Source organism: Typopeltis vanoorti, chromosome 17 (assembly GCF_054136105.1).
Source record: "Typopeltis vanoorti isolate ZY-2024b chromosome 17, IOZ_Tvanoo_1.0, whole genome shotgun sequence".
NCBI lineage: Eukaryota > Metazoa > Arthropoda > Arachnida > Uropygi > Thelyphonidae > Typopeltis > Typopeltis vanoorti.
In genome coordinates, this window is record NC_143565.1 from 52,568,323 (window position 1) to 52,589,612 (window position 21,290).

Here is a 21,290-nt window from a genome sequence, read left to right on the forward strand (position 1 = left end):
GCTAACAATAAAAATGGAAAAAGTGGTCCTTATTGTAGATCTAAACAGCAGAGTAGGAAATGAATCCCACCAGGCAAATAGGAACGTTTTGGGAAAATTTGGAGAAAAGGGTAAAGCTAATTATAATGATAATACAGGATGGGTATGTTCAACACCCTGAACAGGATGTATATCATTTTCTGGCTTTTGTTCAGATAACCTGATTAATTTAAGGCTAGCAAAACACAGTTCTGCCTTATTTCCCAAACAAAAGAACCATTTTCTTCCAGTATTATCCTTGATAACACTCAAATCTCTAAACTAGATAGATCTCTCTTCTTGGAATCACCCTAACATCAAGCTCTCCTAGCATAAACACATTACAACCATTGCCTTGTCGGCTTCCAAAAAACTAAGATTTCTCTTTCACTGAAGACATTTAAATAGCATCAATAATTTCTCTATCATGTACTAAATCTCTTGGAACATGTGCAAATGCCACCCAACATCCCTTTCACAGTACAATTTAAAACCCACAGAACACATTTCCTTCCCTCTTCTTTCGTCCCCACTAATGCTGTATTGTGAAACAGTCCCACCCCCTTTACATGTTTCCCAAGGAATACAATATACAAGCCTTCAAATGAAATGTAAACAATCCCCAACCCACTCCCATATATGGTACTAACATACTAAAAGTTGATCAACAAACCTCTTGTATGTGGGTTCAACAAAAAAAAAAAAAAATAAAATACATTTTCTATATTAAAGTTGTAAGTTCCCAGTTAGAATAATATGCAACATGGGTTCTCCCCAATCTTTGCTCTTATTCATTCTCTATATGGATCACATTATGAAGGAGAGTGTTATTAGGCAAGACACCAAAATTGGAAATTAGCATTTATAATGCTAACTTTCACTCTTTATGCATATGTTGTTATTGTTATTATTAACAAAGCCCTCCAGGGAGTCAGTGACTCATCAAGTGAGGCCACATACTACATGCACCAGCTATCATACTTATTCTTGAATTCATTCACACTGCTTGCACTCACAACATCCAATGGCAATCCATTCTGATCATGCACAACCCTATGAGAGAAAAATCTAGTCTTCACTCACATTCATTCTCAGCTTACAAGGATGTGTCTTGTCCCTTCCTCAACCTCCAGAAAATGAAAAATTCCATCAAGTGAAATCCTGTATGACCCTTTCAGAACTTTGTAAGTCTCAGTCATATCACCCCTCTTCCTCCTGTTTGCTAGTGTCTGCAGCCTACAAATTCTCCATCTGTCTTCATAACCAGATATCATCTCCTTTACACTCTCTAGATTATATCAGAATCACAATAGAAACCAGGAGACCAGACCACATAACATTCCAAGTGAGGTCATATCAAGGATTTGTAAAGAGGCAGAATGACATCCTTATCTTTACATGTTAGAATTTGTTTCAGCATTGTAATTATCTTTTGAGTTGTATTTGCAATCTTTGCTACATGGCCACTGAACTTCACCTTGCTATGAATTAACGCTCCAAGATCACTAGCCTGACCAGTTTCTTCTAGCATAATCCCACCAATATAATACGACATTGAATATCTAATCATGCCAAAGTGCATGACTTTACATTTACTGACATTGAACGGACATCCATTTTCCCACGTATACAATTCCACCTTATTCAAATCATTCTGCAGGTACTGCATATCAGCAGCATTCCTGATTACCCTACCTATCTTTGTATCATCAGCAAATAGCTGCATGTTATGTCAAATCCTTCCCAATATCATTAATGTACAGATTGAAAAACAGTGGACCAAGGACTGATCCTTGGTATACACCACCAGTTACCTTAAATCTTACAGACTCGCATCTATGGTACACCACTTTTTTATATCCGTCAGTCAGCCATCCTCTTAACCCTGCTAATATTTTATAATCAAAGCCCATATTCTACAATTATGCAACAATCTTCCATGTTGTATTCTGTCAAAAGCCTTAGCAAAATACAAAAGTATCATGGTGTATCCATTCCATTTGTCTAATTCAATGGTAACATTACTATAGAATATAGATTATACTCTTTATTAAATCCAGTACAAACCTGCAGATTCCTTAACAAAATTGAATAACAGCTGTAAAAAGTTCGGTATGAAAATTAGTAATAAGAAGAAAAAGACAATGAAAATGGTAGGAATAATGAAAACATGCATCCTACATGAAAAACCTCTAGAACAAACAAAACATTTCAGCTATTTGGGCACAATTTTTGAGAAGATGGCAAATTAAATATGGAAAGAATAAACAAAGCTTGGAGAAAGTGCAAAGCTAATAATTATGGTAATTTTTTACTGGACTTCTGTTCAGGACATGGACTAGTCACTACTAACACCATATTTCAACATAAAGATGTGCACAAGTCCACATGGAGAGAAGACAAGAATAAGAAAAGCCTCATTGACTATGTCATTGTTGATAGTGATATCATAATGCTGGTTCAGGATACAAGAGTGTACAGAGGATTCAAAATTGAAAGTGACCATTGCTTAGTACTAAGCAAGTAAAAAATGGATATCACATTGAAAAGAACAATATGTAAGAAATTTTTAAAAAGAATTACAGTTGAACAGCTTTTACAGATAAATTGTAGACTCAACTATGCAAACACTTGCAAGCTTTTGAGCAACGTGCTCTTGAGGGTGGTCGATTGGTAGAGCCTCTGCTACTAATGGCTCACGCAAAAAGTTAAGCAAGTTTGAGCATGGTTGGTAGTTGGAAGGAGATTACTTGTTCGATGCTGCTGGCACACTCTCCCTCGATGAGTCTTTAGAATCCCTAGAGGTGTCACATAATAATGTTTTCATTATTTGGCCACACAGTTGCCAAACTTTAAACACATTCCTTAGCCACCAGAACAAACAACATGAACACATACAATTTACTACTGAAATTGAAAATCAGAACTTGCTCCCTTTCCTGGATACACTAGTCACATGTCTTCCCTAGGCTGTTTATCCTTCACTATTTACCATAAACCTACACTTACTGGCCAATATATACGTGCTAACTCATATCACCATCCTTTGCAAAAATTTTGAGTCATTAACACCCTCAAAAGCAGAGCTATAACAATTTGCTCTAATGAACAATCTCTTAAACAAGAATTAAAAATTATTAGCAATACATTTATAAATAATGGCTATAGCAAAAATTCTATTGATAAAGTTCTTCATAAAACTTCATTAAAAAAATAATACAGATTACAGTAAAACCATAGCTATCCCATACATTAAAGTGTTATCAGAAAAAATTAATAGAATCCTACTACACCATTATTATCTGAATGCCACTTTTAAACCACCTTTAAAATTAAAAAACATATTCAACTCCTCTAAGGATCCTCTCGCCTCATTAGCACATCCTGGAGTTTATTGCATCTAATGCACTTGTAACTTAACTATATTTGGGAAACTGGACATACAATCTTTATCCGTAAAAAAGAGCACAAACAGCACATTAAATTCAACAATTTTGGTGAAGCAGTTCTCTCAGTCATGCTCTTAACACCCTACACCAAATTGATTGGAACCTTTCTTTTAGGCACTTTTCCAATTTTCCAATCAAAAATTATTGGAAAAGTGCTTCCTTGTTACATCACTTAAAAACCTGGTATCAACGGAAATTTAAAGAAATGTGGATGGCACACATTCAACCCACTTAGTTTCCAGCAAACCCTGACTTTAAGACTCTAAGCAATTTTTCAGCTTTCATTGGCCACCATCCATACAGATTGGTTGTAATTTATATATACACACACTTATATTAGTAATCTTTTATTTTTATTTATTCCTTTATGCAAACATGTTCTCTCGCTTAATTTAATTTTGTAACCTAATAGATATAAATAATATTAATAGGACTCTAGCTTTGATGTAGTAAGGTGTTTTTTTTTTTTTCTCCCCTTCACCAGAGGTCAGGCCAATAGTTGTAACAGTTGGTCAGTATCTTTAGCATGCCATGTAGATTGTAGTGCAGCTTGTTTCTTTGTATACATGTGTACACTCCAGATGATGAAACACTTGATGTTTCAACCTTCATGTGAAGGTTGAAACATCAAGTGTTTATTTTGGTTTATATTAAACTAAAGTTTTACTCTAGGTAGTTGTTACCATAATTTTAATGATGTATTCTGATCACTGTGTAAGCATGAAGGAAAGGATTCTTTCCTAATATCCCTGTTTTTAATATGTTCCTGCCATTGATGTCATCTGTTCACATCCCTAATCTTTCACAGGACTCTCAAATCTGTGGTCTCTAGTCTTTGGTCAAGTGTTTTATTTCTAATCCAGCTCTCAGATCCATAAGTTAAAATTGGTTTGAACACTGTCTTTTATACAGCTAATTTAGTGTTTTGGCTAATTTCTCTCTTACTCCATATAAATTTATTCAGTTGACTTCCTACCATACCAACTTTGTTGATTCTGTTGTCTATTTCCATATTTAACTTACTTCCATATTTCCATATTTACCATCTTCACTGAAAATCATACCTCAGTAGTTGAAATGTTTTACTTGTTCTATTGTTATTAATGTGCTTATACTCTAATCGTTTAGATTAACTTCTATTGTTTTATATCTTTCTTTTATCCTATTGTCTGCGCCATTTGTTATAATGTTTCCTTATATCCTATCCTCATTCTTATAGCAAGCTCACCACTAATCTTTACTTATTTTTCCTTTCTCTCTCACACATGTACATAACTCTTTTGTCCCTTATCAAACTAATATATTTCTTAGGATCTCTGCAGTCTTATTGGCCTCTCTATGCTCTAAATGTCAATTTATCACACAACAATCTGATGGAGTTCACCCTATAAGTATTAACACATTTATTTCTTTTGCTGCGCCAGCTAATACCTAGGATAGAAAGGATTCTTGCTCAGGGTGACCCCTTCAGAGAGATAATGATAATTTGATCAAGATTAATCTTATTCCTCTGCTTGCTTATTTCTTTCTAACAGTCGTGGCTCGCTTATCCCACTTAGTTCGTTGATGATCGGTAGTTTTTATGAGCGGTAGTTTTGAATTCATATAACATAAGCAGATCAGGCAAGTGCATGAATGAAACAATTTAATGAGCTTCAAGGTGATACACAATAATACAATTTAAGCAAGTTAATATGGTAGCACTCAATTTAGTTCAAAGGCTCTAATTAATTTGTACTAATCACACATACTAAATTGCAAATAACACTAATACAATCATAAAGTATAAAAATCATAAGTCATCATCAAGCCATTCTGATACACGTGGCCATCAGTTAACACAATAGCACAATTTCCACATTAAGTTTAACATAATCAGATGTCTACTCGGCCTCGTGGGCTAACAAATCTTAACACTGTTTCGGACCTATGCCTAGTTGTAGGCTACTCTTACAGTCCCTTAAGTTCAGTTCAATACAAATGTCTTCACAAGGAATTCACATTCTTCTATAACTGGAATTAGTATTTTAAAAGTCTACATTACCATGTCTGTCCTTGAATTCTTAAAGCTTGTTCCTGCCTTGTCTGGTCATCAAGGCCTTCAATATAGTCGCTTTAGAGGACATCTTCCGTAGATCTGTGCGAGTGGAATCTCCGCGAGAAAACTGGGAGGTGGCATGGTAACGTCGCCTTGAATGGATGGCGTCAATTTAGTTCCTCCGTCGCACGACAATGCACAGCTATCCTAGAGCACAGACATAGCTTGGCCCAATACGAACGCTACGACAGACGAACTAAATGCCTTCCGCGACTGGCCAGGAATCTACCCTGACGACGAGCTTGACCACTGTCCGAGAGATCAGGAAAGGAACCAGGAATCCAGGAAAAAGATTTGGAATCATGCTTGCAAGGAGTTTTTGTTTAACTCTTTCCTCTCGGCAAATCTCGAACTTCGCGATTCGTGCCAACGCGGTCACGTGTGCTAACGTCTATCACCTTAGCTCCCTCTATTTTTTTTCGCACGTGTGTCTGCCTTCCTTTCTTGGAAGACGCTTAGGTTTCCTTTTCCAATACTTCACTCCCTCCCTTCTTTTCCATAATGCAGGACGGCAAAAGTGACCCTTGAACTCTGACTCATAGGCCTTGCTAATTTAGTACTAGAGACTGGCTTTATCAAATGGATTTGCCAGCTTACATGGATCTCTATAATTGGTTCACACTTAATACAGATTATATATAAAATATAAAAGCTTATTATACAAATTCATGAAATTCCTAAATTTTAAGTGTTTTGTACTTGTAAACAGCTTACACTTATCCTATTGCCAATGTTCCCTATTCTCTGCCTTAGTTGTATTTAAGGTTGTGACCTGAATATTTTATAATAAACATTTCATAGCTTATTCAGGACACAACACTATAAGTTCTCCATTCACAATGCAGTTGATATTTTCAATGCTTCTACCTATTTTCATTGTCTTTGTCTTGTTATTGCTGACCTTCACTCCAAATCTATCACAATACTTATTCAATTTATTCAGGGAATCCTGCAGCCTTGTACTCGATTAATTTATTATTATTACGGGTCTCTCCATGGAGTCAATAGAACCCATTGTGGGAGACCAAAACTAGAAAAACAATATCTATCATATGTCTTCTTGAATTCATTTACAGACGAAGAACTCACAACTGAGTCAGGCATTGAATTCCACTCATTCACCACCCTCCAGGCAAAAAACCTTGTTCTCACACCCTTGTTAACCACACATTTCTTTAATTTCCAGGAATGACCTCTTGTTCTTCCATCACTATCACACAGCTGAAACATTTCCTCTGCATCAATCTTATAAAAACCTTTTAGTAATTTAAATGTTTCTATCATACCCCCCCCTCTTCTCCGCCTATCAACCAACCTCTGCAATCCACAAGCTCTCAATCTATCAATGTAGGGAGCATTTATTACATCACTCACCAACTTAGTCACTCTCCTCTGAACACTCTCCACAACCTCATCTCCAAGGAATCCAGAGGTTATTATTCCCCTTTATAAAGCGTATCAACACTTTATAAAGGGGAATAATAACCTCTTTATCTCTGGATGTTAGTGTGTTCCTCAATAACCACGTAATCCTATGTGTAATCTTGGACACCTTAGCAATGTGTCCCCTGAACTTCATCTCCCTATCCACCAACACCCCCCTAAGTCTCTAGCCTCATCAATCTCTTGGAGTACCGTTCCATCAATGTAGTAGTATACAGCCGGTAATCTTTTAATCCCAAAATGCATAACCTTACACTTTTCAATGTTGAACTGACATTTACCCTTTGCCCATTTCTGCCAGCTTATTTAAATCATCCTGCAAACATCAGCTTGATTTTTTATTGCACTACCCAACTTTGTATCATTGGCAAACAACTGAATATCTCCCCTCCAGCCATTTCCTATATCATTTATGTACAAATTAAACAGCAATGGCTCAAGCACAGAGCCCTGAGGCACACCACTGATCACCTGCCTCATCCTTGACTCTGCTCCTTCATACACCACCTTCTGATATCTCTCCCTGAGCCATTCTCATATCACCAGTTTAGTATCCATTCCCATCTGCTCGAATTTGCATAACAGTGTTCCATGGGACATCCTGTCAAAAGCTTTGGCAAAATCCAGAAGTACTACTGTGTAGCCATTTCCTTTGTCCAACTCAGTATGTCATTCTATTATAAAAAGTTAAGAGATTACTAAGGCAGGATCTACCTTTAAGAAAACTCTGCTGACCTCTATAGAGTATCATATCCTGATTCACCCATTCTGGAATTTTGTTTTTAACCAACTTTTCCAATACTTCACCAATACCTCACCACTCCTGAGGTGGTGATTGGTCTGTAATTAACGATTGCAGTTTTAGAGCCACCTTTATTCAAAGGAACTACTTTGCCTTCCTTCCACTCCCTAGGGACCATTCCAGAGACTTAAGTTAAATAACCAAGTAAGAGTCGTTGACAATTCCTTTGCACATTCACACAACACATGAGCTGATATTCCATCTAAACCTACAGCAGTGTTTGCATTTAAATTTTGCAATATATTTAATACCTCTGATTTCTTAACTTCAATTCTCACATTAGTTATTGCTACAGGTACAGAGATATCTTCACTTGGGTGATAGACTTTTGAAAAGTGATCACTCAGTAACTCGACTATTATATCTGAATTTGTCACCTCAATACCATCAGCACCCACTAAAGTTATCCTTCCGAAGTCATTCTTCCTTTTACCTGCCACATAGCAGAAGAACTCTTTAGGATTACCCTTGATCTCATTGGCTAAAGTCTTCTCATAATCTGATTTAGCTTTTCTTACTATGCTGGTGACCTTCCTAGCTTGAGCCTTGTACTGCTCATGGGTGTACTGATCGCCTTTCTCCATAACATTTTCTTTTTTTTGCAGATCAGGCTTGATACTATTGCTCACACATCTAATGCCAACCTTGTTTGTCTTCCTGTCCATGGGGACACAATCTGATATTGCTTTCCTCAGATACCCACTGATTTTATCCCATGCACTGCTAATATCTTTCCCCTGCAATATGTTCTGCCATGGGATGGCTGCAAGTGCACTCCGAAGCTTGTTATAATTGCCTAACCTGTAGTTCCGTATATATATCCCTTCTTAACAGAAAAATCCACAGATTTTGCAATCTCCCAAGTCAATATCACATGATTGCTCTCACCAATTGGAGGTAACGAGGACACCTTACTTATGCATATATCCTCTGAACCAATGACCAGATCCAACACTCTCATACCACGTGTCCCTTCAGTTATGTGCTGTATCAAGTAATTATCTCGCAGAAGATGTATGAATTTCATTTCCTTTTTTGCCAAGTGATATTTCCTGCTTCCAATTGATATCACCATAATTAAAATCCCCCATAATAATCACTAAACCTGCACTAATTGCACAAATTTGCTGATGCACGAATTCAATATCCCCTCCCCCTGTACTCCCTGGTCTATAGCAGCAACCAACCTGTATATTTGTTGCGTTGGTCACTATTTCACACCAGACTGCCTCAAATGAACTCTCATTCACATGTCTATCATCTGGATATAGTGATAGTGTTGCTTTGGCTGCAACACATCAGCTATCATCAACAGTACTCCTTCCCCTGTTCTATCTTCTCTATCCTCCCTGAAAATACTGTACCCATCACATTCAATTCCAGTGACCACATCTTCTGCTGACAGCCAAGTTTTACTAATACCTACAACTTTTGGTGAGATTGCGCTGACTAATGCCAAAAATTCTTCTCTCTTGTTTCGAATGCTTCTTGCATTGGTATACAAAAATTGCAGATTCCCTTTAGTTCTTGTACTGGCTTTAGAACTGATATATATGTCACTAATTTCAGTAGTCCCATGCCGATTTTTATCCCCTCTATTCTGCAATTTATTGTGCAAATAAGGATCAATAAACATACCATCACTGCTAAAGTTTCTCTCTCTTACACTCAACCTTTTCCATTTTAGTTTCCCTGCCCAATTACTTCAACTTGTTCAGAAAACAGTAACTTCTTCAATCGTTTATGACCTTGAATGTTCAGATGCAACCCATCTCTAGCATACAACTGTCTTTTTCCTTCAAAAACACTTCAGACATCAACAAATTCCAGACCATTTTTTTGCACATTCCTGCAATCATATCATTCATTATCATTGCTCGTTTACTTAACTCATAATTGTCAAAACAAGGCAGCACACACACTATCCTTCCATTGGCACTTTTCTTCTTCACAATATCTTACAATGTTCTTAAATCTTTTGCTACCCGATTTATACTACCACTCAGGTCATTTGTACCCACCATAACTATCATCTTATCTACATCATGCCCTCTCTTTATTGCTAAAGCCACTTTCTCTCTATTGTCTCACCAGACAAGCACTCCTCAGGCATACTGCTCTCCATACCCTTAATCATAGAATCACCATATATTTTACCACTCTTGACTTCATTCACGTCCAAACAAGTGTCATTCATGGCCTCATTTTCTACGGTATTCAGCATGACTCTCCCAGTTTCATTACTCAACGCTCTTTTACTTACCCCCTCACTCACACCATCTCGTTTCTTCTTGACCTCTTGTGCTTTTATTTTGTTGACTCCCAATCACTCCCATACTATTTATTACTTCATCATTCGCCAAAGACTCTCCCATACTCTCCTATAGGCACAAATAAGTCTCATTGTCCAGTTCCCCATTCTGATATTTGCCCACATCACTCTACTTGAGATTGCCTGCCATTCAAGAAGATTAGCCTCGTATTTAGTGTCGAATACTATGGCTACCCCTTCTTTTCCTTGATTGTCATTGCCTGAATATAACATTTTGTATTTATTGCTCAGAAAGATCTCACAGTTTTTGTCTTTTTTGTTTCAGTAACCCCTATTATGTCGATCTGATACTTATCTAATTCTTCAGCTAGCTCCATTTCTTTGCTATTCAGGCTTCTTATGCTGATAGTACCGATCTTTAACTCTGGTGATGTTGAGTTGGGGTGTGCTTTCAGATTTGTTCCAGTAGCTGACTTTTGCCCTGGTTCCCTGGCAAAAACAACGAGGGCCTTGTTTAACTGGGCGATGCCCCAGCCGGCATGAAATTTTGTCATGCTGAACCATCATTTTGTATATTGGTTTAAGCCAATAAGAATACAACAAGACAAGTTTGAAACTGAGAATGTGTAGAAGAAAATTAAGAATGATTGGGACCTGTTTGGCAGACAACTACTCATGAAATACCTAAAGAAAAAAAGGCATAAGGTAGAAACAGATCAGTGAGAAAGTGAATGAAGTGAAGCTGTGTGTGTGTGTGTGTGTGTGTGTGTGTGTGTGTGTGTGTGTGTGTGTGTGTGTGTGTGTGTGTGAGAGAGAGAGAGAGAGATGGATGGATCAGTTAACTGGATTGTCTTCTTCTGCATAATATAAAGTAATTTTTAGTAAAGGTATGATGCATCATCTAAATGTTAGAACATATTCTAAAGTTAGTTAGATACAATGGATTTTTGATGAACACCTTAATTGATCTGTTGAGAAAGTTTTTTCACTTGATTATAATATAAATTAAAGCTGCCAAAAAATTATATTCTTGGTTTAATCCTTTTATCCAACTGTAAGCAAACAATGCGTGTGCATGTAGAATCTTTACGACTAGATTACTTGTATACAGAGGCTAATGACTTCACATCAATTACCTTAGTATCCAAAGCACATACACACCCCCTTCAGATGTATATACAACGGTGGTCTGAAAAGTTCTTGGCCTCAATCACAGATGGCAACACTATCAGCAAGAATTTTTTTTTCTAAGTTGGTACATCTGTCATAAGCATCTATGTGAAATTGCAAGTCATTCTATCAAGTAATTTGTTTTATACGAACTGTTTTATACTGTCTGAAGCAATAGTGTTGTCTGTATCCCTTGAAATGGATAAAATTGAGTATTGTGGGGTTATAAAATTCTTTGTAAAAGAAGGTTTAACGACAAAAGAAATTCATTTGAAGTACATAAAAGTTTACGGGTACTCTTCTCCTTCATTTTTGACAATAAAGAAATGGGCCCGAGTTTAAATGTGGCCATACCAGCCTTGGAGATGTGAAGGACATCCAAAAAGTGTAACAACACCAGAAATCATTGATCAAGTGTATGATATGGTATTGGATGGATGGCTGGCAAGTCAAAGTGCTTGAAATTGCTGAGACTATAGGCATTTCATTTCAAAAGAATGTGTAAGATACATTTTGCATGAAGAATTGCAAATGAAAAAGCTTTGTGCAAGATGGGTGCTATGCTTGCTCACAGCAGATCAAAAACACAGTTGCATGACAATCTCTGAACAGTGCTTGGAGCGTTTTAACAAGAATAAAACTGATTTTGTGTGTCAATTTATTACTATGGATGAGACTTGGATTCATCATTACACACTAGAATTCAGACAGCAGTCGAAATAGTGGACAGAAGCCAGTTATTCAGCACAAAAGAAGTCAAAATCAGTTCCATCAGCAGGAAAGGTCATGGCATTGGTGTTTGGGGATGCTAAAGGCACTTTGTATTAATTAATTATCTTGAAAAGGGTAAAACAATAACTGAGAAATATTATTCTGATCTTTTAACCAGACTAGATGAAAAAATTTGTGAGAAAAGACCCGGTTTGCAGAAGAAAAAATTCATCTTTCATCAGAACAATGCACCTGCACAAAGGTGTTTTGACAATGGGAAAATTAAGGGATCTGCACTATGAATTGTTGGAACATTCACCCTATTCCCCACATTTGGCTACCTTGACTTCTATCTCTTCAAAAAACTAAAACTCTTCCTCGCTGGTCAGCGTTTTTCTTCAACTCAAGAGGTGATTGCATTCATTTGCAGATCTTACTGAGAACCACTACAGGGATGGGATAACGGCACTGGAGCATCTCTAGAATAAATGTATTAGTCCTATGGGAGATTATGTTGAAAAATAAAAATAATTTTGAAATTATGAATTCGCTTTTTCATTGTTAGGCCAAGAACTTTTCAGACCATCCTTGTACATTTTATTTAATTAATTTACAGAAACATGTAATATGGACATTACACTGTTAAATACCAAGCTTTTTTCTTTTTAGAAAAGTTTTCCTGAGGTGTGTTCTCCATAAAATAATTAATCTTCAAGATTAAAACATAATGACTGAGACACTGCTACAGACAATCCATATTAACACATAACTTTCTACACTTAAATTTCATGGTACTATATTATATTAAAAATACTCCTATTAAAAATTATATATTCTCAAAAGGAAAGCAATGCAAAAAACCTGTTGATGAAGTTTTTCATTTTCTTCTATCCTACTTAACAGTTCAGCATTCAGTATACTCTGAGCTTCTGGAGAGACAGCAAGATTATGTACCACTGACTTTTCTTTATTCTGAAAATATATTTCTAATTTAAATTTTTAGAAAATTTTCTAATAGGTATGTATAATGCATATTCACATACACATATACACTCAAGAAAAATAAAGATATAAACTACAATGATCTTAATTAACAATGGCATGATGACAATACATTATGGAAAGAATCAATCCCCACTGGAGAAAGTGAATCTTTCTATAATGCAGAGCACACTTCCTAGAATGTGTTCTTTTAGTGAGGAAGGCTTGTTTGTAGTGAGGCTAATTGATCTCATTATGCAAAATAGCTAGTCATTATGATTATTCATGGATAAACACTTATTTGTTATTTATTTAGCATATGGGAGGAAATATAAGAAATTATTGAACAAAACCATATACAGACTGACAGTTAAGTTAATCACTCGATGGCTATCTGGGAGTAAATGCAAGTTCCTGAGGTCTCCAGGAAAGGAGTGCATGGGGCAGTCATCAGTGATATGATGCATAATCAGCACCACATGCAAAATGGTGATTGTGAAATTCCCCACAGAGGTAATAAGTGGGCACAGTGTCCTTGTCTAGTCTTAAATCTGTTTAGCTGATTCCAGAGGTTTCGAAGTAGACTGATACAAATACAAGTAAATTGTAATTTTTTTTAATCATATGCAGGGTAATTCCACATCCCTTTCATAAACTTTAAAGGTGTATTCTACACCTAAAAACTAAAGAAAAGGTCCCAATAAATATTAATCCAGAAACCTTTCATTTCCAAGATACAGTTCTTTGTAGCAGCAACATGAATGTTCACAATCTGCAACGCAGATAGAAGGAAAAATGTCAAGAAATAAGTATAAATCCTTTGGTAAATGCAAAAAATGAAACATTTTAGAATGAGCATTTGTTGGAGCATGTGTGCAAAATGTGAGGATTTTAAGCTTGTGAAGCTGTCATTGATGAAATCAGCCATGCAGCTGATTTCATCAATGACAGCCTCACAAGTTATAAAAGTTCTTGGATTCTATCTGACTGCAGTGCATTTATGTTCAGTACACACACACACACTAATCCAGAATATTGAATTTAACACAATAAAAATTCAGATGATTATGGTAATCTCTGATTATTTATCTCTGAAAATTTAAACAGTTTAATTCCTTCAGTTCATCAACATTTCCCCTATTTGGGTATAGTATATTTCAAATTTCAAATAAAAATCCCTATGATTTAGATTAGATGACCAAGGAGGCCACATAACTGGTCCACAACAATCAATCCATCTTACAGGAAATCTTTGATAAAGATTCCAAGGCTCCAGACTGTATTCTCTACAAGTGCAGTTCACCTCAGATATTTCAACTACATCATCCAATAAGAATGACTGAACATGTGCTTTTGTCAAATAAGACATTCCAGTGTGAAAGGTTATCGAATCTAGAATGAATCCCTGCTATAAAATCTACTCTAGTTCAACATTTCCTTGTCTCACTTTATAAGACACCTTTCATTTGCTGAATTTAACACAATAAAAATTCAGATGATTATGGTAATCTCTGATTATTTATCTCTGAAAATTTAAACAGTTTAATTATGCAAGCCACGAGATTTCAGAAAATTCTAAATATTCCTAGGATACTTTTAATGTTTGTAATGCAAAGTGGCTTTCCTTCTCCAACTTCACAGGCAAAGCTAGACAGACATGATTAGGTCCTAACATTATTTAATATGAGGCATATTAAATAACTGGAATTATGGGAATTCACTTGTATATTTTATCAAGAGTACTAACATCTACATGTTTTGCTATTTAAAACATGTTTTCCTATTTAAAATGAATCAGTTCTTTCAGAAATTATAAACTAGATTTGTCTAGAAACTAGAAAAAGACAAAAACAAATAGGTTTTGTCTTTTTCTATCATTGCCTTTTTTAAAAACAATTCAAATGTGATATTCAAACAGATTAACCACATGTGATGCTAATGTCACAAATGAATGTAGCAGTGTTTTTGAATTTCTGAGAAAACCATGTTTTAGATTGTTTAGTGAGACTTTTTTTTCTCTTAAAATAGTAGCTCATTTTATTCAGCTAGATCTGTTCTCCAGTGATGTTTGTTATCTTAAATCTGTTGGTGTATTGCTGCTTATTTTCTGATTGGCGACAGACATTCTGGACATGGCATGGATAGGAAAGTGCATCGTGATGCAAAAAGCTGCAGCTCAAAGATAGTTTTGTCCTGGATTTTTCTCAATGGACGCATTGCAAAAATTGTTAAATGTATATATCAAAAAATGTAAAAGGTTTGTAGACTAACTTTTATTAAAAGTTGGATGAGATGGATAAAGAAAATGGCTACAGAATGATACTGCTGGATTTTGCAAAGGCATTTTGCAGGATACCGAATGTAACTCTGTTAAGCAAATTGGAACAAATAGGGATGTATACGAAACTGCTAGAAAAAGGTAACTAGCAGCATGCCACAAATCTGTCCTTGAACCATTACTGTTTAATTTGTACACAAATTAAACAGCAACACACCAACTGATTTAAGAGAAAAAACATCACTGGAGAACAGATCTAGCTGAATAAAATGAAGTTGAAAAAGGGGAAAAAAGTCACACTAAACAATCTAAAACAGTTTTCTCAGAAGTTCAAAAACACCACTAATCAAGGCCATGTAGAGAGCTTGCAGGTCATGATTTAAATAGGCTGATGTTACATGTTAAAGATCACAAATGTCAGTTTAATGTGGAAAAGTGTTAAGTTATGCATTTTGGGTATGAAAAGATTATAACATGTATGCCACATTGATGAAGCTGTACTCCAGAAAACTAATGAAGCTAGAAATTAGGAAGTGTTGGCAGAAAGTCCAGAAGGCGTATTGCTAAGTGACTAAGGTAACTCTTATGATTACTTGGTTATTGAAGAACACACTAACAAGTAGAGATTTGGCACACACAGTCACCCCCATACAATCCATCGGGGCTTGACAGGTACGGAGTGCCACCCTTCTCATGAGGTGGACTATCTGGCTTTGGCCAGCCAATGGACATGCTATTTCCTCCTATCAAAGTTAGCACCCCTGATTGATTTTCTTGTTCACTACAATGGAAAGAGGCATTATAGGTATTATGAAGGAACTTTCCTTTCTTAGGATTATATCACAAGAAACACCATTGTTGGCCTTAGCAACTCTACCTGCTGTATTTTCTAATTATGACCAAGGTTCATTTCCATGTTCCTACTGCCCTCGTTCTTTCTGGGTGTTCAGCAATTATCTACATATCCTGCCAAGGCTAATCTCTTCTCTTTGTAGAATGGGCTAAGGCTAGATGGACCTCAGAAGAACAGTGATTCTTGCTTCAAGGAAGGTCAACCTATTAATTGCTGGTGAGTAAAACATCAACATAGCTCTTTCGTCTGCTCTACCTTACAAAATCTTCAATGCAATTAAATCACACAAAAAATTGGAAAGTTATAGATCATTAGTAAAGATAATGTTAGATGATTTTATTTATCAATTTAGCATTCATCCTCAGGCCCTATAACTACCTATCCTTTAAATGAAATTAGAATCTCATTTGCTTCAGTGTCTACAAAAACTTCCATTGGACTTCTATTACCATTAATTGCTTAAGAATGTTATTTATAAAACTTTAACTGGAATTTCATTGTTCCCCTTGTAAATAATTATATTAAACAAGTCTTTTATCAAAAACTGCATTTTCCAGCAGGAACTTGGTGGGTTGATCCTATGGAGAGCATCAAGATGTCCTCTCATAAAAGAAGGAAAAGTGAATATGCTCATATGCAGGATACGTATAAGCAAAATAGAGGTGCATCAGCAAGATGAATAGTGGAAGGAGAAGTTAATAAACCATCTTCCAATTTTCCAGCATTTTCAAAGCAAGTATTCTCTGCTTCACCACCTGCATTTCAGCCTAATCACTTTGATCATTCTTCATTACATTGATTGTTTTTATGATATGATTGAATAATCAGAAATTAAATCTGCCTTTCCAGAAAATTCTCTACTCATGGTACTGATAGTTTTATGAATATTCCTCTCAAGATCACAGGTCATGTTGAATCTTCTCTTATTTATTAATCATATTCCTCCATTGCTTAAAAAGTCAAGGACTATTTTCATACCTAAAAATCAAATGCTACTGATATGTCTTATTACAGACCTATTACTATAGCTCCTATATTTCTTAGATTATTCTACAAAATATTGGTCAAGAGTTTATAAAAGATATTTCCTCATGATGTTTAAACAAAGAACCTTCATTCCTGCTGATGGATGTGCTGAAAATATCATCATATTAATTTAATTTCTGAAGTTCATTGATTGCAAATTCCACTTATGATTGCTTTGCTTTGCTGGATTTACAGAAAGCTTTTGACAGTGTCTCACATACTGTTATTCTTTAAGCATTTTCAAGGATTGGTTGTCCTGTCTTTTTATTGATGGCTTTCTTTCATCTAAGCTGCCATATATTGGTTATAATTTGAATGGATGCCAAATAAATGTGATGGCATTTGCAGATGATCTGTCTTGCTGAAACTAAGTCGTTAGACAATGCTGGTCAGTATTTTACACCCAGAAGTCTTGCTATTAATGAAGACAAGTCTTTTACCATCACCTTAATATCATCAGGTTATGACAGTAAAAATGAAAGTTCAGGATTACAACTTTAATGTTTCCAACTGCCCTCTAAAACCTATCGGTATTTTGGACAAATGGCGGTACATGGAATTAATGTTTTCAGCTGCTGCTGGATGAAGACTTTGGGTGATTCAACTTTCAACATTTTTGGATAAGCTTTGTAAAGCTCCACTGAAGCATTAGGAAAACCAACTTTGACTATCCTGAATAACTAGCTAGATAAACAAGTACATCAAAGCAGTTATATCTTGGCTGAGACTACCACATGATGTTTCAGTTGCTTATCTTCATGCAACTGTTAAATCTGGTGGATTAGGAATTCCTGCAATGAGATGGATGGTTCCTCATCTAATAATTTAATCTAGTTTAATCGAGTTCCTCATCTAAACATTAAATAAACTTCAACATTCATCTTTACCTTTTATCATAGCTGCCTTTAAAACTCCTTAGATTAAACAAGCATTAACTAAAACACTACATTGGATCTTTAAATAATGGAATGCATATTGTTTCTAACTCTCTTAAAAGGAGAGATGGGAAAGACTTCTATATCTCACAGTCGATGGAAACTTTTCAGTGGCTCGGAGAGGGTTCCGTCTCAACATCTTTGGGTCTGTGAAGGAACAAGAATGTTACCTGGATGGGAGTATATAGATCTAGTCGGTCTAGAATAAAAGCCCTTCCTACCAAGACAAAACAAGGGGTCATTCCTAGAAAGTGATTAATAGTGTGGTTTAGCAAGGGTGTCAGAACTAATTTTTTTTCATGGAGAATGAGTAGAATGGATTCGGTTTGCAAGTAAGCGAATATGCTAGCTGTTTTGATTTGTAGCATGGAGGAATCAGAAACATACAATAGGTTAGGGGTGAAATTGGGTTTATGAATTTTAGGTAAAACAGTACAGTGGAGGAAAGGGGAGGGGGGGAAGAACTGAAGGTTTGAATTTTCTGTGGTTTCTGTGATGTTGGGAGACTAGGCCTTTTTAAGTATGCTTTTTAATTTTTTTTAACCTAGGTTTTGGTGGGATTGTAATCTAGTGGGATGTAATTAGAGTGGTCTCTGAGAAAAACATCCATTTTATAATTGTATTCCATAATGTTAAGGACAACTATGGCACTACCTTTATCTGCTCTGGTGATAACTATACTATTATCTTTTCACAGTTTTCTGAGAGTGGCAAGTTGGTAAGAAGACAGATTTCTTTTTGGAGGCGAAGACTGGGAAAGAATATTGACAATTTCAAGTCTGATGTTGTTGCTACTTCGGAGATAAGTTACACATTCCACATAGATTATAAAAAAAAGAGTAGAAAATTGATTTTTCACATGGAGAGTTGCGAGTGAGTGGAAGACATCAGGATGTGTTGAGAATAACAGGAGTGCTAAGGATTTTAAGGTTCAATATGATGAATATGTTGTTCATTTAGTGAACCTCCTTCTTCAGTCTGCTGACTCAATGGAGGTTGATGTCATGATAATGATGACAATAATCTGACAATAATAATGACAGGAAAACAACATCATCCGGTGTTGTCCAGTGGTTAGGATGCTCTCACCCAGGAGGACCAGGTTCGATTCCCAGTGTCGAAAGAGATTTATGCACATTTTTGTACAACACCTCCGTGGCGCAATCAGTTAGCACGTTCAGTTGTTAACTGAAAGGTTGGTGATTCAAGCCCACACAGGGGAAAAGGAATTTTTTTTGCCGGCCTGCTTGGCCGAGTGGTTAGCATATCCGCTCTTCAGCCAAAAGGCTGTGGGTTCGAATCCTGCCATGGGCATGGATGTTTGCGATTGTCTGTGAAAATACTAGTGATGGCAGTTGGCGGTAGATGGCATTGGTGTTGTTGCAGTTCATTGTAGTTGGTGGAGGCAGAGGTGCCCTCCCTCGATGAGTCTTTGGACTCCCTGGAGATGTCACGTAATAATAATAATAATAATAAAGAATCTTCATAATCCATTATATTACATGTAAGAAGTCTAACAAGTCTGGAATCATCATTACCTTAATAAATTAGGTCATATGTATGCTACAAATTGATGCAACTAAAAAGAAAAATTAATTTAATCTCCTCTTCAAAATAGTTACTCACTAATCTTAAAAAAAAAATTAGTTTTCTGAGAAACCTGTACGTATGGCCACTGATGTCAGGTATATAAAAGTTCCATCTCCTTACTATACACTGGAAAGGCCTCCAGACATATAGCTCATTTTAAAAAAATTTTAATATCAGAACCATTTTAAAAACAGTCTTTCAAAATCATCATATATTTAATGAACTCAGAGAGGTTGAGGATGAATAGTTGAAAACAAAGTATCTTCTCATTCCCATTTCCCCTTGTGTGTCAGGCTCAATAGCCTGACACACAAGGTTCAATATGATAAACATGAAGTCAAGTCACAAGTTCCTAAGAAGCCAAGTGACTTAACTTCTTAGAAACTTAGCACTTCCTCTTATAGGGTGGTCAATCCTATCTGCACAGTGTATTATGACTGAGTATGGAGGCTCTTCCAAAGTATCTTCTGGATGATATAATAATTGTCCAAGAGCGGGGACAGAAGGCTCATCATGGACCTTCAACCTCATGGACGTTGCTTCCCTAAACACTTTTTTTTGTAGAGCCAATGAACCAGAACATAACAGTAGCATTTAAAACCTACTAGTTGAGATACACTTTTAGTCAATAACTGAAGTTAATGATGATGATCAGCATGAGCCAATCAAGGAAAAATTATAATGAAAGCCATCAGCAATATTAGAGGGACCTGAGTAGAAGTAACAGATCAATGACTTAATGTCTGGCAGAAGGTATGGCTCCGAGTAAAAAAACATTATGGACAGAACTCAAGATCCTTGAAATTAGCACTGAAGTCATAAATGACACAGGTAATGGGCTTCAAAGAAGTTAATGTAGACAATGTTCAGGATTTGCTGAATAGCCATGACGAAATATTACCAAACAGAGAAATTATTATTTGACCACCTCCAGGGAATCCATAGTCTCATTGAGTGAGGGCACCTGCTCTACAACTTGGTCTCCACAAACTGACCGCAACTACACCAACGCTATTTTCACAGACAATCACAAACATCCATGCCCACGGCAGGATTCAAACCCATAGCCTTTTGGCGGGAGAGCGGATGCGGTAACAACTCGGCAGGCCAGGCTGGCAATAAATGAAAGTGTTAATCGAAAAAAAGTGGTGCAAAAGAACATAGGCGTCCTCCCCTCACTAGTAAGACATCATCATCAAATTCCTGCCATGTACCCTCAACGGGTGTACAGGATATGATAGTACTACATGAAAAAAATTACATCATTACTAACTTCCTATCTACAATTTTCCTCCAAATCAGTCTGTTACTTGTCAAGACTCCAACATTATAAGATCTTATATTTCTATCGTCTAAGGCACTTTGTACCATACCAACTATACCTTGGTCTTCTTCTAGGTCGTTTTGCTGCCAACCTGGTAGAGAACACTTGTTTTGCTAATCTTTCCTTGGCCATTCTGTTTAAGTGACCATACCACCTGAGATTAGCTCTGCTAATGCATTCCTGGATACTGACAATGTCAAGTTCTTTCCTAATATCCTCGTTTTTAATATGATATTGCCATTGATGCCATCTGTTCACGCCTATAATCTTTCTCAGGACTCTCATATCAGCGGTCTCTAGTCTTTGGTCAAGTGTTTTACTTCTGACCCAGCTCTCAGCT

At 36.2% G+C, this 21,290-nt stretch overlaps 1 protein-coding gene across 1 annotated transcript in view; it reads right to left on the reverse strand.

Moving 5' to 3' along the window:
* Window positions 1-21,290, reverse strand: part of LOC150097388 (protein phosphatase 1 regulatory subunit 21-like) — a 505,584-nt gene that overhangs the window by 408,604 nt on the left and 75,690 nt on the right. Inside the window, exon 5 of the mRNA XM_090407251.1 lies at window positions 12,825-12,935. Within this exon, the coding sequence (XP_090263377.1) occupies window positions 12,825-12,935 (111 nt within the window). The remainder of the gene's footprint in view (window positions 1-12,824; window positions 12,936-21,290) is intronic.